The sequence below is a fragment of the Tupaia chinensis genome, unplaced genomic scaffold (genome assembly GCF_000334495.1).
Source record: "Tupaia chinensis unplaced genomic scaffold, TupChi_1.0 Scaffold000251_1, whole genome shotgun sequence".
Taxonomy (NCBI): Eukaryota; Metazoa; Chordata; class Mammalia; order Scandentia; family Tupaiidae; genus Tupaia; species Tupaia belangeri.
Genome location: NW_006159731.1, coordinates 2,955,437 through 2,972,605, shown reverse-complemented (window position 1 = coordinate 2,972,605; position 17,169 = coordinate 2,955,437). Strand labels below are relative to the sequence as shown.

Genomic DNA, 17,169 nt, shown 5'->3' with positions numbered 1-17,169 from the left:
GAGAAAGAGAGAGACAGAGAGCAAGAAACAACTCCCGAGGGGGATAGCCATGCTGCAATCCCTTCTCTTCTGTTCTCTCAAAATTTTGGGCACGTACACACACACACCTGGTATGAGTTTTAAGCCCCCAGGTCTGAGACTTGAACCCCAGTCAACTACATGGGAGCCCAGCAACGTAACCATTATGCCATCTGCTGGTCCTCCCATTCCACTTTTTAATGATTGAAGTTTTTATTTTGTTTTATGCATATGTCAGGGGGAGGGGATAAAGGAGTGAGTATGAGCAAAACAGTAATGGCGAAAACATACATTTGTTCAATATTCAACCAGTATTTTGCTATCTGCATAGCATTCTAAGAAGTACCAAAAAAATAAAAATTAAAAAAGTATGCTTCCTCAACTTCTTGGTTGAATCATCTAGGGAACAACTAAGCATATTAAAACTAAAACCATAGTAGCAAGAGATTTTTTTTAAATAACTACAATAGTGGAAATAGTAGATAGATTAGTGGTTACATCACTGGACTCCCACATAGTCGACCATGGTTCAAGTCCCAGATCCAACAGCTTAGAACTCACTTTGGATGTATGTGTGTGTGTGTGTGTGTGTGTGTGTGTGCCCAAGATCCTAAGAGGGGAATAGAGGAGAAGGGACTGTGGCATGGCCATCCCCCATGGTGGGGAATTTCTCCCTTTCTGTCTCTGTCTCTTTGGCAAGTGCATGTGTCCTAGAGCAAAAATCTCTCCCATAAAAAAAATTTTTTTTTAATAACCACAGTAGTATATTATTATCAAATAAGTGATATAGACTAATGCCAAGAAGTCACACCCAAGTAACATCATTTCAAAGCTCTTCCTGGAGGGGCCAGCAGATGGCGTGGTTGTTGGAGAGCTAGACTCACACATGGCCAACCTCAGTTGGAGTCCTGAAACTTGTTTTCTCCCTTTCTCCCTTTCTCCCTTTCTCTCCCTCTCTCTCTCTCTCTCTCTCTCTCTCTCTCTCTCTCTGTTTTTCTCTGGTGACTACATGTGCCCTGTAGCAAGTTTAAAATAATGATAATAATGATAAATAAAACCAAATAAATAATTCTAAGAAAAAAAAAGTACTTCCTGCAGAGATTAGGACTTAGGCAGGTGTGTAAGAAAAGAAAGAGAAGAGCTAGAATTCTAGATTAGAAGAACAGCACTAACAAATGTACCAAGACAAGAAATCACAAGACTTAGCCCCAAAGGTTAACTTAGAGAGGAACAGGAATTAACATTAGTAAGACAGGACAGTGAACTGCTCAAGATGGAAGGAATCTTAGTGGTGATCAGATCCAAATTCCTATTCTTGCAGATGTTTCAGCACAAGGTTACACAGTCTGTTTATAGCAGAGCCAAGGCAAGAACAAGTCCCTGAACTTCATTCAGGTCCTGGGCTCAGGACTCCAAAGGTTGAGGCCAAGGGAGAACAGCAGCAGGGAGTCACTGAGAGTTTATGGTCAAGGGGCTGATCTGTCTGCATGGTGCTTTTAGAAGTTCTACCCGGCAGTTGTACAGAGACCCAAGACGACTATAGACAGAAGAACCAGCTAGAAGGCAATTACCACAGATTGGCCATAAGTATTTAAGATATAATGGAGCAAAACAAGAGAGAACAGGGATGAAAGTTTGTTTTTGAGGGGCTAGCAGGTGGTGTGGTGGTTAAGGGCTCCGGACTCCCACATGGCTGATCATGGTTTGAGTCCTAGACCTGATAGCTTGCTTTCTCACTTTCTCTCCCTCTCTGTTCCCCTCTGGCCAAATTTAAATAAATAAATAAATAAATAAATAAATAAATAAATAAATAAAAGAAAATAATTATTTCAAAAAGAAAAAAAAGTTTTTGTTGTTTATTTTATTTTATTTCTTCTATGTGTAAGAGAGGTACAGAGAGTGAGAAAGAGATGCCCTGAACAAGGTCCTCATGCCGTGAACCATCCCCAGCTTCACCCAGCCTAGATCACGGATAGTACACACCTGGAAGATTCAGGGAGACCTCCAGATGCAAACCCAGGATCTTTCCATGTGGGTCCAGCATGGAACAGCATTGTGTTACCACTGAGCCACCACTGCTGGCCCCCAGAGGAGCTAAGTTTGAGAGGCAATAATATGCATTCTTAACACACAACTGCCTGGCATACAGTACAATTCTAATAAGTATTTTCCAAGTGAATGGGTTGTGTTTTCAATGTATTAATATTGGGTTAAAAATAGGAAGGGATTTCAAAAGGGAAATATCCAGAGGCAGTCTGAAACATGAGGTTGGAGTTAGGGAGAAAAGTCAGATGGCAAAAAAGTGTTTAGGAGTCCTTGGTATCAAGAGTGGAATGTCTGGCTTCTGAGCAGGAACTCTATATCCCAAGCAACAAAAGAGAGAATTAAAAATGGGTGATGTTGAGAAAGGCAAGAAGATCTTTGTTCAGAAGTGTGCCCAGTGCCACACCGTGGAAAAGGGAGGCAAGCACAAGACTGGCCCACATCTCCATGTTCTGTTTGAGCAGGAGACAGGTCAGGCCCCTGGATTCTCTTACACAGATGCCAACGAGAACAAAGGCATCTCCTGGGAGAGGACACACAGCTAGAATATTTGGAGACTCCCAAGAAAGACATCCCTGGGACAAAAATGATCTTCGCTGGCATTTTTAAAAAGTTGGAAAGAGCAGAGTTGACAGCTTATCTTTAAAAAGCTACTAATGGGGGCTGGCTGGTGGCATCATGGTTTAGGTGCTGGACTCTCACATGGCCAACTGCAGTTTGAGTCCCAGACCTGGTGGCTTGCTTTCTCACTTACCCTTTCTCTCGCTCTCTCTGGCTCTCTCTGGTCAAATTTACAAAGTAATAATAACAAATGGAATTAATAAATCATTATTTTTTTAAAAAAGCTATTAATGAGGGGCTGGCAGGTGGCATGGTGGTTAAGACTGCTGGACTCCCACGTGGTCAACCACGGTTCAAATCCTGGACATGGCAGCTTGCTTTCTCTCTCCCTCTCTCTCTTTCTGTTCCTCTTTAGTCAAATTAAAATAAATAAATAAATAAAGCTAAATAAAATAATTCTTTAAAAAAAAGCTACTAATGAGTAATAAGTGGCCACTGCCTTATTTATGACAAAACAGAAATGCCTCACCTTTTTTATGTGTGCCATATGTCAATTGATCTCCTCCACCAGAACTCAGATCATGAATGGCTGACAGGATATTTTTGTTGGACAGTTTCAATTTATGTAAGACTGGCTTATGGTTAAATGAATATTATGGGTTTTTAAAATTTTGATAGTAATTTCAGTTCAGTAAGTGCTATCACTATTTGCCCTTTCTAAAGATACAATTGATAATTCATTAGTGATTAATGAGATGATGAATACCATCTCAAAACTCACTGGAGTTTTTTTTTTAATTTAGGCTTATATGTAACTCGTTATATAACTATATACATGCTGGTAAAATCCCCTCACTTCTCAAAACCAAGCAGACTCAACTGTGTGTGAATTTGTGCCCGTTAACCTACTAAAGGCAAGGGCCGAAGATAAGGTAGTGATGTCTACTTTATATATTTGGTCATAACTCTGCCAATCCAATTAGAATTCCCTATATCAAAAAGAAACACTGCCTTTTACTTATTGAAAGACACTTTAGTGTGGTTTGTGTATACTATCAAATAAAGAATATATAACACTTTACATATTTATAAATGATTTGTAAGGTCAGATGCTTTTGAAAGTCAGTGTGACGAGATTTAGTAGCAAGTAAATTTTACCTTTGAATTCTATTATCTAAGTCAGATTAAGTTACGTTTCAGGATTGTTAGACAACTGTTCAAAACCACATAGAAACTAAAGAACTACTTTATATATGTGATTGGTAATGGTGTCTTTGCCAATTTATTCAAAGGATTAAAGTAGAGAAGCTATTTCATCAGCATAGATTTGTAAATTACACCATCATAAGGTTTAAGATAATTAAAAACCAAATGACATATTTTCAAAAAAAAAAAAAAAACCTGCCTACCAGCCCAGCCAGTAGCATGGTAGTTAAGGTGGCTGGATCCAACATGGCCACCAGCAAGTTCAAGTCTTAGATGCGATGGCTTGAGAAACACACAGGGCGCATGCACTTGCATGGCCAAACTCCTGAGAGGAAAATAAAGAAGGGACTGTGGTGTGGCCAGAGCCCTGGAGAATGATCTGTCACTTTCTCCACCCCACCCCCACCCGACGAGCATGCACATCCTATAGCAAAACATAAAGAAACTTTTTAAAATCCTTGCTATCGATATTATTCTGCCTAAAGCAATAAAAAATAAATTTCTAAAAAGAAAAAGGGGAGGAAAAAGAGGCGAGGGAGGAAGAGTAAGAAAGAGGAAAGCAGAGAGTGAAGAAAGTCAAGGCCATTTCTGGGAAATGCCATGGGAGAACACAAGCAAAGTGACCGAGGAAGGTCTGGAGATTGCGCATTTGCATCGGAGAATACTGCCTCTCGCCTGATACACATAATAACCCCTAGAGACGAGGCCAGTGTCACTGTGTCCACTCTTAGAAATGAGAAAGCTGCAGCCTGGAGGGACTGGGTGGGTGGCTAGCCGCATTTCCATACAGAAGCTGTCCCATCTGCCGCCGCTGAAAACACCCGGGTCTGGTCTGGACTCAAAGCCAGGTGCAGCACTCTGCCTCTGTGGCCTGGGGAAAGAAGGAAAGACAGTTTGTATCCCACTGCTGGATTTGAGGCTGTTGCAGAGGGCCATGGGCCACCCAGGGTGGGGCCACACATAGGGCTCCTCACCCCCAGGGATCAGTGCTGGCTCCTGCTGAGCTGTGATGGGCAGACACCTGTCAGGACTCACGTGGGCCAACTCGTGAGGGGCTGAGAGTCTGCTTCACTCCTCGCCCTCGGCCGTATCCTGTGGCTACCATAACAAACTGCCACAAAGCAGGCAACTTAAAACACTATGGAAGTACTATACGTGCTTAGCATACAGCTGCCTAGCAAATAGTGTGATTTTTCTTTTCTATTGAGAGAGAAATTTGCTGAAGAGACAGACAGAAAGCAAGAAATCACCATCCATGGGGGATGGCCACACTGCAATCCCCTCTCCTCCATTCTTATCTCAGGATTTTGGGCATGCACACACAAGTGCCCAGCAGGAGTTTCAAGCCACCGGATCCAGGGCTCAACCTACTGCTAGTCACATGGGAGTCCAGTGGCTTAATCACTATGCCACCAACTAGTCCCCATGGTGTGACTTTAATAAGTAATTTCCAAGTGAATAAATTGTGTCTTCAATGTATTGAGACTGAGCTAAAGACAGGAAAGGATCTCAAAAAGGAAATGTCTGGAGGCAGTCATTCTAGAATCTAGAAACATGAGGTTCTAGAATGATTCTCTAGTGCTTGTCAGGATGGGAAGACTGAAATGAAGATGTCAGTAAGGCTTCCCAGGGTAGGGAGGCTCTGGGGGATTCTTGGCTTGGTCCCTTTCTAGTTTCCAGCTGATGCTGGCAGCCCTTGATCTGTGGACACATCACCCTGGTCTCTGCCTCTGGTCATGTTGCCTCCTCATCTGTGTGTCTGTTCTCTGTGTGTCTCTTAGAACCCTTGTCATTGGATTCAGAGCCCACCTGGATAATCCACCATGATCTCATCTCAAGATTCTTATTACATCTCCAGAGACTCTTTCTCCAGATAAGGTCATATTCATAGGTTCCACAGAATCTGATGTGAACACTTTTGGGAGACCACTTTCTTAGCCTACCACACCACTTGTGCCCTGTATCATCGTTAGTTCTGTCTTCTATAATCCACCAACACCCACCCAACCACCCCCTCCCACAAAAGTCATCGCCTTGAGACCCAGGTTTCAAAAGACTAATCAGATCAACTGATAGAGCTTATTGAAGAAGGACCCCAAAATCACTCCCAAAAAACAAGCGTAAAACTCACTTCTGGAATTCTAGAGACAATGCCCATCCTTCTATTACCTAATTGATTATTTCCAAAGAACATTCTGTGACAATAGTTCTATGTGAGGTTACTAGGTCTTAAAAATGAAAGAGTACTATACGTGCTTAGCATACAGCTGCCTAGCAAATAGTGTGATTTTTCTTTTCTATTGAGAGAGAAATTTGCTGAAGAGACAGACAGAAAGCAAGAAATCACCATCCATGGGGGATGGCCACACTGCAATCCCCTCTCCTCCATTCTTATCTCAGGATTTTGGGCATGCACACACAAGTGCCCAGCAGGAGTTTCAAGCCACCGGATCCAGGGCTCAACCTACTGCTAGTCACATGGGAGTCCAGTGGCTTAATCACTATGCCACCAACTAGTCCCCATGGTGTGACTTTAATAAGTAATTTCCAAGTGAATAAATTGTGTCTTCAATGTATTGAGACTGAGCTAAAGACAGGAAAGGATCTCAAAAAGGAAATGTCTGGAGGCAGTCATTCTAGAATCTAGAAACATGAGGTTCTAGAATGATTCTCTAGTGCTTGTCAGGATGGGAAGACTGAAATGAAGATGTCAGTAAGGCTTCCCAGGGTAGGGAGGCTCTGGGGGATTCTTGGCTTGGTCCCTTTCTAGTTTCCAGCTGATGCTGGCAGCCCTTGATCTGTGGACACATCACCCTGGTCTCTGCCTCTGGTCATGTTGCCTCCTCATCTGTGTGTCTGTTCTCTGTGTGTCTCTTAGAACCCTTGTCATTGGATTCAGAGCCCACCTGGATAATCCACCATGATCTCATCTCAAGATTCTTATTACATCTCCAGAGACTCTTTCTCCAGATAAGGTCATATTCATAGGTTCCACAGAATCTGATGTGAACACTTTTGGGAGACCACTTTCTTAGCCTACCACACCACTTGTGCCCTGTATCATCGTTAGTTCTGTCTTCTATAATCCACCAACACCCACCCAACCACCCCCTCCCACAAAAGTCATCGCCTTGAGACCCAGGTTTCAAAAGACTAATCAGATCAACTGATAGAGCTTATTGAAGAAGGACCCCAAAATCACTCCCAAAAAACAAGCGTAAAACTCACTTCTGGAATTCTAGAGACAATGCCCATCCTTCTATTACCTAATTGATTATTTCCAAAGAACATTCTGTGACAATAGTTCTATGTGAGGTTACTATTTTTTAAAGAGTGTTAGAAGGGCCAGCAGGTGACATGGTGAAAGGAGTAGGTATACACTATTCTACTCACAAAGGAGACATATCTTAGGTACTCAGGGCTCTCCATCTGCATACTTCACTCTGGACACTCCCCTTTCTGCCTCTGTGTGCATACACACACATATACACACACAACAGTGAGAGGTGCCCCCAAGGAGCCTGGAGTTGGCCCTGGTTGTGTTAATACATGGAGAAGATTTGATTCATAGATACAATGCATCCCCCCTATTTTATATTTTTAGGAATATCAAATCTCTTGCCCAAGGCCAAACAACTAACTAATGGCAGAGCCAAAACTTGAATCCAATTCAATGCTCTAACCATTGAGACCACACTCCAAACCAAAGTGAAGAATCTTTTTTCTATTCTAAGTCACTGTCCATTATTTTATAAAAATTAATTAATCAAAGCCAAGTAGGGACCAGTAGACAGTATAATGGTTACATTGCTGGACTCCCATGTAGTCGATCACAGTTTACATCCCAGACCTAGAGGCTTAAAACTCACACCAGGTATATGTGCATGTGTGCGTGCCCAAGATCCCAAGAGGAGACTGGAGGGGAAGGGACTGTAGTGTGACCATCCCCCCGGGGGCTGATTTCTCATTTTCTGTCTCTCTTGTCTGTCTCTGTCTCTCTTTCTCTGGTATGTGCTCTATAGCAAAAATCTCTCTAAAAAAAAATAAATAAAGCCATGTAAATGAAAAGCAGCTCAATTTAGTTGTTTTAAAAGGATAATATAGAACATCACACTGCTTTTAAGTTAAACCTAAGAAAGAAAAGTCTACCCAATAAATAGACGATAAATATGTGTTCTTTCTTTTATTAAGATGAAGAGGAAGAGAAAGAGGGAAGAGGAATAACCAGTAAAGAATTCTAAATCTTTTTCAAGCAGGCTTTGAGAACTACCTTGACTTAAAACTGGGATAGTTTCTTGTAGACCTTGTTAGGAAACTGACATTTGGACCAGAGACAATGCATTCTTGAAGTTCTTCTCTCACATCAGTGACAATCTTAACTTACTAGATAGTAACAAATGTCATGTTTATCTGAGACAAAGGTCCTCTTTTGGGGTTTACATCTCCAAGTTCCAGAAACACTGTCACTATAAGCATTGAAAGTTTTGTGGGTTTTTAAATGTAGCTATAGTCATAGATGAGAACACACAGGGGATTCCAAAAAATTCATGGAAAATAAAATCAAAGTATGAATTTATGTTGATACAGAAACATTCAAAAGTCATGCATAGTTTTTTTCTTTATATGTATTTTCCATTAACTTTTTAAAGACCTTTCACATATACATGTGCTATGGACAGATGAAGGGCCAGATCTCACCTCTCAGCTAGGAAGTTACCTACTCCTATTTTAAAGCTTAGAAACTGCAGCTCTTTGGTAGATGGGAACAATCAGACTCTTTCTTCTGTAGTCAGGTGGGTGAAGCTTCTCTAACTGAAATTTCCTCCCAACGGAATTATAACAGGATGAGGGTTAGTAAAGGTGCGATCATAATCTAGAATAGTTTTTTCCCAAACTTTTTGACCACAACCCACAGTTAAAACTATAAGGAAGCCAGCAGGTGGTGGGGTGGTTGAGGTACTGGGCTCTCGTATGGCCAACCGTGGTTCGAGTTCCGGACCTGATGGCTTGCTTTCTTACTTTCTGTCTGGCTCTGGTGAGTGCATGTGCCCTATAGCAAATTTTAAAATAATAATAAATTAAATAAATTTTTAAACTACATTGTATGTAATGACCCCATGCATGGGCCTGTATATAACTATAACAAAAGGTCACAAAATAATACCGGGTTTTTCAGTCTATTCTTTACAAAAAAAAAAAAAAAAATACTGGCCTTGACTCATTACATTCAGAATCCAGTGGGTCACAACTCCCAATTTAAAAGGCCCTGATTCCACATATCAATCACTAGACTATATGTCAAGAGCCCTGTCCTTGACCCACATTAGAAATTAAATATTTAAGCAGGACCATGCCACATGGCAGTGCCCTGTGATATGTTTGGGAAATCCCAATGCTATAGCCTCTTTTCAATGGTTTGAATATGGTTTGTCCCCAAAGCTCATGTTGAGGAATGGTCCCAGTGTGGCAGCATTGGGAGGTGAGGAGTAATAGGAGGTGATTGGGTCATGAGGGTCCTACTGTTGTGAATGGATTCATGCCAATCTCTCAGAGAGGGTGCATTCTTATGGGAAAAAATGAGCTGGTGTAGAGCAGATTGTTACAAAAAAGCAAGCTGAATCTTTGTGTGTGCCCACTCACCATTCTCACACACATTGCGACCAGGTAATGCCACTTACCATTTTACAGCAGAGCATGAGGCTCTCACCAGATGTGGCTGCCCAAGCTTCACCTCCCCAGCCTCTAGAACTGTGAGCTAAATAAACCTCTTTTCTTTCTTTCTTTCTTTCTTTCCTTCTCTCCCTTTCTTTCTTTCTTTCTTTCCTTCTCTCCCTTTCTTTCTTTCTTCCTTTCTTTCTTTCTTTCTTTTTTTTATAACCCATACTATATCAAGCTTTCTGTTACAGCAACAGAAAATAGACTAACATACTCTTATTGGAGATTCACAATACACATAATATAGCCAAGTTTTGAGGGCTACTTAAGAAGGAAAAACTGTGGGACGAACAGATGGCATAATGGTTACGTTGCTGAACTCCCACATAGTCAACTGTGGTTCAAGTCCCAGATCCAGCAGGGACTGGATACCAGGTGGATGTGCAAGCATGCCCAAAATACCGAGAAGAGAATAGAGGAAAAGGGATTGCAGTGTGGCCATCGCCCTGGGGGGCGATTTCTCATTTTCTGTCTCTCTTTCTCTCTGTTGAGTGTACATACCCTGTGGCATTAAAAAAATAAATAAAAGAAAAACTGTATTCTTGTTTAACCTGGCATTTCCTAAGCATATTATTTATTCCAAGTGCCATCAAATTAATTCAAGTATCTACAATATGCTCCTACTTAGCTGCTAGAACTGAAATTTCATTTTTTTTTAAAAAAAGTGTTTTAAGGCTTGATTAAAAATATGTTGGGGGGACCAGCAGAGGGCATAATGGTTACCTTGCTGGACTCCCACATAGTCAACTACAGTTCAAGTTCTGGATGCAGCAAGTTAAAACTCATCCCAGATACATGTGTGTGCATGCCCAAAATCCCAAGAGCGGGATGGAGGAGAAAGGATTACAGCATGGCCATCCCCCCAGGGGGTGATATTTTCCTTTCTGTCTGTCTGTCTCTCTCTGCCTCTCCAACAAATGCATGCACCCTTTTAGCAAAAAATCTCTATTAAAAAAAAATTTATTCGATTGGAAGATCCAGGAATCTTATGCCTTATGATTTAAAATAAGGAAAGGAGGCCCAGCTTCAGTTGTACATGCTGGTTGACACTGCTACTCAGCAAGCTGTGGCCACATGGAAAACTCAGGCTCAATTTCCTGCCCACCTTTAAAAATGAAGCACAATGGGACCAGCACTTAGCGTAATGGCTGTGTCGCTGGACCCCCCTTTAGTCAACCACAGTTCAAGTCCTGGACCCAGTGGCTTAAACTCACACCGGGCGCATGGGCGTGTGTGCCCAAGATTCCGAGAGGAGAATGGAGGAGAAGGGATTGCGACGTGGCCATCCCCCCTGGGGGATGCTTTCTCGCTTGCTGTCTCCCTATCTCTCTGTCTCTCTGGTGAGCACACACACCCTGTAGCAAAAACCTCTCAAAAAAAAAAAAAAAAGAAAAACAAGAAGCACAATGACACATACCTATATTACCAGCTACATCAGAGGCTGGGGCAGGAGGATTGTGACATAGAAAGATCCTGCCCAAGATCACCACTGCATCACCCATACATGTATGCCAGGAGACGACTTGGTAGTTTTAGGTAATAAACAACTTAGATTCAGAAACACTCAACCACATACTCTCTGCAGTGGGGTGGAATAGAACTTTTTCCTTAAAAAAAGAAAAAGTGTGTGTGTGTGTGTGTGTGTGTGTGTGTGTGTAGGCCTTTCCCATAGTACAGTGGTTAAGCCTTATATATAGGGAGCTAGACCCCACATGGCCCATCATGATTCAAATCCCAGCCCTGGCAGCTTGGAAAATAGGCTGGACCTGTGTTTATGCATGCCCAGGATCCTGATAGGATAGGAAGGAGAAACAGAAGAAAAAGAATTGTGATGTGATCACACCCTCTCTCCCAAGTGTCCCCCCACACACATACACAAACACACATGTCCTCTGGGGGGAAAAAAAAAAATTTAAGTGATGATTCAACAAAAAAATGTGGAAAGGATCAACTCATACTTCACTTACACTAGGCTATCTAACAAAGTGGCTCTCTCAAGAGTTACCTATAGTCTTATTTGCCAGACCACACAGTATAACATCTAAAGAACATCCTGCAGCTGTTAGGCTGAGAGATTATTTTGAGGCTGACTGATAGAGGTAGGAAGTCTATCTGATGAGGGGTTTTGTTTGTTTGTTTGTTTTTTTGCTGCCAAATAACATTGTCAGAATCTCTGAAGAGTCATAGTATTATTATTACTTAATGTTGCATATTTTTCTTTTCTGTCTCCTCCCACAAAAGTGTAGGCTCCATGAGGGCAAGAACATTGTCTCTCTTATTTACCTGCATATCCCCAGCACCCCCAAAAGTGCCTGGCATGTAATGGATGCTTAATAAATAAATAGATTCCAGGGACTGATCAGGAGGCAGGGTTGAGTGGGGAGAGGAAGTGACAGGACATATAACCAGAGCTCTAAAACAGATTGGACGCTGGTGCTCCATTCACCAACCACTTTGTCTTCCTGTTCCTCAGCTCTGACTAGAAGGCTGCCTACTCACCTGGAGCCTCTTTAACATTCCAGATTGCACCTCCAAGGAATATCGAGCCCTGACGACAGGGCCTCAGTCTCCTTCCCCATCATGGAGTCTCTTTTTTTGTGTTTTTTGAAGAATTATTTAATTATTTGTTGTTGCTCTTATTGTTATTTTTAATTTTGCTATAGAGCATGTGCACTCACAAGAGAGAGAGGGAAAGTGAGAAAGCAAGCACTAGGTCCAGGACTTGAACCACAGTTGGCCACATGGGAGTCCAGCACTTTAACTACCATGCCACCTGCTGGTGCCCGCATCATATGGTCTTACTCTTAAAAAGTACCTAGTAAACATTTGTAGGATGGGGAACCAGCAGTTAGTGTAATGGCTATGTCACTGGACTCCCACGTAGTCGACCGCGGTTCGTGTCCCGGACCTGGTGGCTTAAAACTCATGCCGGGCGCGTGTGCGTGCATGCCCAAGATCCCGAGAGGAGAATGGAGGAGTAGGGATTGTGGCGTGACCATCTCCCTGGGGAGGGGATTTCTCACTTTCTGTCTCTAATGTCTCTCTCTGTCTGGCGAGCGCATGTGCCCTATAGTGAAAATCTCTCAAAAAAAAAACATTTGTAGGATGAAGTTGAGAAAAAATACAGTCTGCCTTGAAAGGATGAATGCTTAACAGAGAAAACCTCTTCATATACGACAAGGTCTCACCTGTCAGGTCTCCTTGCTTTCCACACATTACAGCATTGCTGCGTTTTCTTTAAAGTAAAATAACTGTGATGCTAACTCCACAGTGCACACGGTCCAAAAACTGTCCGAGATCACCACTGCATCACTCATACATGTATGCAAGGAGAAGACCATTTTAGGTGATGAACGATCAGATTCAGAAACTCAACTGCACACTCTCTGAGATGGGGTCAGACAGGACTTTTTCCTTTGATGAAATAGATACTTCAAAAAATCAAAGAAGGGACCAGCAGTTAGCGTAATGGCTATGTCGGTAGACTCCCATGTAGTCGACTACAGTTCAAGTCCTGGACCCAGTGGCTTAAACTCAGGCTGGGCACATATGCGTGTGTGCCCAAGATCCCAAGAGGAGAATGGAGGAGAAGGGATTGCAACATGGCCATCCCCCCTGAGGGGTGATTTCTCTCTTTTTGTCTCTCTGTCTCTCTCTGTCTTTCTGGTGAGCACACGCACCCTATAGCAAAACCTCTCAAAAAAAAAAAAAAAAAGAAAAGAAATCAGAGAACAAAATCTTTTATTTGGGGGCTTTTCCTGCCAATGACAACTCACTTTGCTGTAGTTACATGACATTGTACTCACCCATTAACTCACCAGAAAAGCTACCTGACCTGGACAGAGTGGGACAGGTCCACAGAATCACATTGTTCTTAGGAGCACCTTGGCCAGTTGCAATCTCCTTTGTCTTAGGTAGCCAGACTAGGGAACAAATCTGTAGTGATGACCCAAAAAATACAGAATTATGGCAATCTCTGATACATTATGAATGCGGCTAAACTGATTCTAGGTAGTATGTTCTGGCTACTGCCTATTCTCCAGGGTTACCTGGGGTTAAGGTGTTAAAGGAATTATATTAGTTCTTGGAAAAGTTTTCAAATACACTTGGATGCAATGAACCAACAAACCCAGGGGAACTGTAGTCATTAACCAAGAATTACAAGACTAGTCTCAGGTTTCATAGTAGTGAGAAAGAAGGGAAATGTAGAAGAAACAGAAGGAAGAGGAGAAAGAAGAAGAGAAGGAGAAGAAGGAGGAGAAAAAAAGAAAAGAGAAAAGAGGAGGAGAAAGAAGAAGAAAAGGAGAAGGAGGAGAAAAAAAGAAAAGAGAAAAGAAAGAAAAGGAAGAGAAGATGACACAGATTAAATTAAACTGGCCTCACAAATCAAGAGATTTTATGAAAAAGAAACTCTTGAGAATTGAAATTCCTTATAGACTCAGTAGGTAAGGAAGAGATGTGTTTTCTTTCTATGTGCAACCATAAATTATTTTCACAAGGTTCTAGACAACTGGAATAAAGGTAAACTCCAGAGGAGACATGTATATCTACCTGAGAGTTTGTGCTTGGTGTCTGGATGCTCTTCCCAGTATTTATATCCAAGATGTGCAGGCATCCATCCTTCATTCCTCCTCCAACGGCAAGGACTGAAGGCTGCCAGGGACACCAATCTACGGCCTTTAAGGTTTCAAACAACAGCACCGGCAGGTCAGCCTTGAAGAAGGTCAGCTCCCGAAGAAAATGTGAATCAGAAGTCCCAGAAGGCTGCACCCTTTGCAGCTCTCCAGGGCCTCCCATCCAAAGGCAGGAACAACTGTACCTCTGGAGATTACTTCTGGGGAACTAGAAGTCACTTTAAGAAGGGAAGGCACCTCATAGGACTCCATCTCAAATTATGGATTTGTGGATATATTTAATATAAAATAATTATGCAATGGTATGGTTGAAAAACTATATGCAACACATCCTACAGAGCAAAAAGTCTGCTGCTGGAGTAGCTCATATGTGCCCCTAGAATCTGGCTCTAAAATGTAGCCTTTCTCTGGTTTTCCTACCTATGTCCTTGGGTTTCTAGTAGTCAGACAAGAGAAAATAGAGCCATATGTGATGGCTTGTAACTCAAAAAAAAAAAAAAAAACTCATGTATTTCAATTCTAATACAGCTCAGAAAACAAAATTGACTTTTACTTGTGTATTTATAAGTTATCACGGTTAGCTCTGAAAAATAGGATTTAGTGTCACACATTTGTAGTAATCATTGAAATGGTGAATAACAATGTTAAAGAGCATTTTAGCAAATATTTCTGTTATATATCTACCTGAGTAGTTACATTAATCATCCTGGTAGCCTCCCCCACTTTTGCATATTATTGTCTACATGTAAAAATATTTTTATAAAGGAGAAAATATAATGTTTATACTATTTTTCTGTTGTTTTCATCTGCATATAAACACTTCTCCATGTTTGAACATATATTTCATCATTATCTTTTTTTTTTTTTTTTATGCCAGAGGGTGTATGTGTTCACCAGAAAAACAGAGAAAAAGGAAGCACCCCACCCACAGTGTGGCCTGGTCATGCTGCAATTCTTTTTCCTCCATTCTTCTCTCCCATTGGGATCCAGAGTACACGTGCACATCACTTGGTGTGGTCAAGCCACTGAGGCAGATATCTCTAAATGCAGCCAGCCATGGGAGATCTGGCTTTCTGTGTATAGCACTTAACCTTGGAGCTAGGGGGCCAGACCACATAATTATCATTTTTAAAAATACCATATTATTCAATCATGTTGTCATCTGCTGATTCATTTTGTTCTCCTAATGCTAGACTTGGATTGGTTTATTTTACTTTATTTTGGTTTGGTTCGCATTGGGATGTGTATTTTTTTTGGATAGGAGTGAATTTTAAGTTTGTGTGTGTGTATGTATGTGTGTGTGTATTTCGTTTGTTTAATGTTATAAAGAATGATAACAAATAAATTTTATATATCTTTTGTTTCTGACAATTGTTTAGGTAAACTCCACGGTCCAAAAGCATTGATAAAGCTTTCAAAGCAAGTACGACTTTTTAGGACACCATCATCAATGAGTGTACTACTTTCATCCTGGCTGAAAGTTACTTTGAAGTTAAAAATGTTATTTTATATCTAGTGAAATTATAATAATGATAAAACAGATTACAAGAGTGATTTTAATTTTTGTTTAGGTTTTTGCTATAGGGTGCACGTACTTGCCAAAGAGAGACAGAGAAGAAAGTGAGAAATCACACTCCAGGGAGGATGGCCACACCCCAACCCCTTCTCTTTTATTCTCCTATCCAGATTTTGAGCACATATGTACACATACCCAGCAGGATTCTCAAGCCACTGGGTCCAGACCTTGAACCATGGTTAGCCACGTAGGAGTCCAGTGCCTTTACCACCATGCCACTTGCTGACCCTAATTTTATTTTTAAATTATTTTTAATTGACAATAATTGTACATACTTACGGGATACAGAATGGCTTTTCAGTTTATGAATATAATGTGATATGATCAAATCAGTGACTTGCATATTCACTACCTGAAATAGTTATCATTATTTTGTGTTGGGAGCATTTAAAATCCTGTCCTCTAACTATCTTGAAATATACAATAAATTATTGTTAACTATAGTCATACCACCATGCTACAGAACACTAGAACTTGTTCCTCCTATGGAATTGTCATTTGTATCCATTAACAAATATCTCCCTATCTCCTCTCCCTTCTAGACTTCCCAGCCTCTAGTAACCACTATGCCACTTCTATGAAGTTGATTTTTTGAGCTTCTACATAAGAATGAGAATACATGGTATTTCTCTTTCTGTACCTGACTTATTCACTTAACATAATGTCCTCCAGGGTCATTCATGTTTCTTTAAATGGTAGGATTTCATTCTCTTTAATAGTTGAATAGTATTCCATTTTGTGTGTATGTGTGTCACATTTTCTTCATCCATTCACCTGTTAATGGACACGCAGATTGATTCCATATTTTGGCCATTGTGAATCCACATGGGAGTGAAAACTGAATTTATTTCCTTTGTCTATATCCCCCGGAGTGAGATCACTGAATCATAAGGCAGTTCTATCTCTAGCTTCTTGAGGAGTCTCTAAACTGTTTTCCATTATGCCTCCACTAGTTTGCCTCTCCATCAACAGAGTATAAGAGTTTACCTTTCCCTATATTCTCACCAGCATTATTTTTCTGTCTTTTTGATGATAGCCTTTCTAACAGGGAGAAAATTGTGGTTTTGATTTGCATTTTCCTGATGATTAGTGATGTTGAGTTTTTCCTCATACTTTTTGTCCATTTGTATTTCTTCTTTTAAGAAATGTCTGTTCAGGGACCAGCAGGTTAGTGTGGTGGTTAAAGGTGCTGGATTCCCATATGGCCAACTGCAGTTCAAGTCTCAGCCTTGGAAGGTTCTTTCTCACTTTCTTGCTCTCTCTCTCTCTATAAAAAGGAACCAAGTGGATCTGTTAGAGATGAAGGCTATAATATAGGAAGTCAAAACGTCCCTTGAAAGTATTAAAAGCAGACTAGATTATATAGATAATAGAGAAAATCGAATCTCAGATGTATAAGACAGAATCACTGCTAAT

General features: G+C 41.1%; 1 protein-coding gene across 3 annotated transcripts in view; it reads right to left on the bottom strand.

The window, feature by feature from the left end:
* Positions 1-4,349: 4,349 nt before the first annotated feature.
* Positions 4,350-17,169, bottom strand: part of CDC20B (cell division cycle 20B) — a 65,706-nt gene continuing 52,886 nt past the window's right edge. Inside the window, exons 10-12 of one of the 3 annotated variants that reach the window (XM_006149005.2) lie at positions 14,095-14,220; positions 13,362-13,479; positions 4,350-4,699 (exon numbers count right to left, since the gene is read on the bottom strand). In XM_006149005.2, the coding sequence (XP_006149067.1) occupies positions 4,599-4,699; positions 13,362-13,479; positions 14,095-14,220 (345 nt within the window). In that variant the 3' untranslated portion in view covers positions 4,350-4,598. The remainder of the gene's footprint in view (positions 4,700-13,361; positions 13,480-14,094; positions 14,221-17,169) is intronic. The other 2 variants (XM_006149006.2, XM_006149007.2) reach the window with 2 other exon arrangements.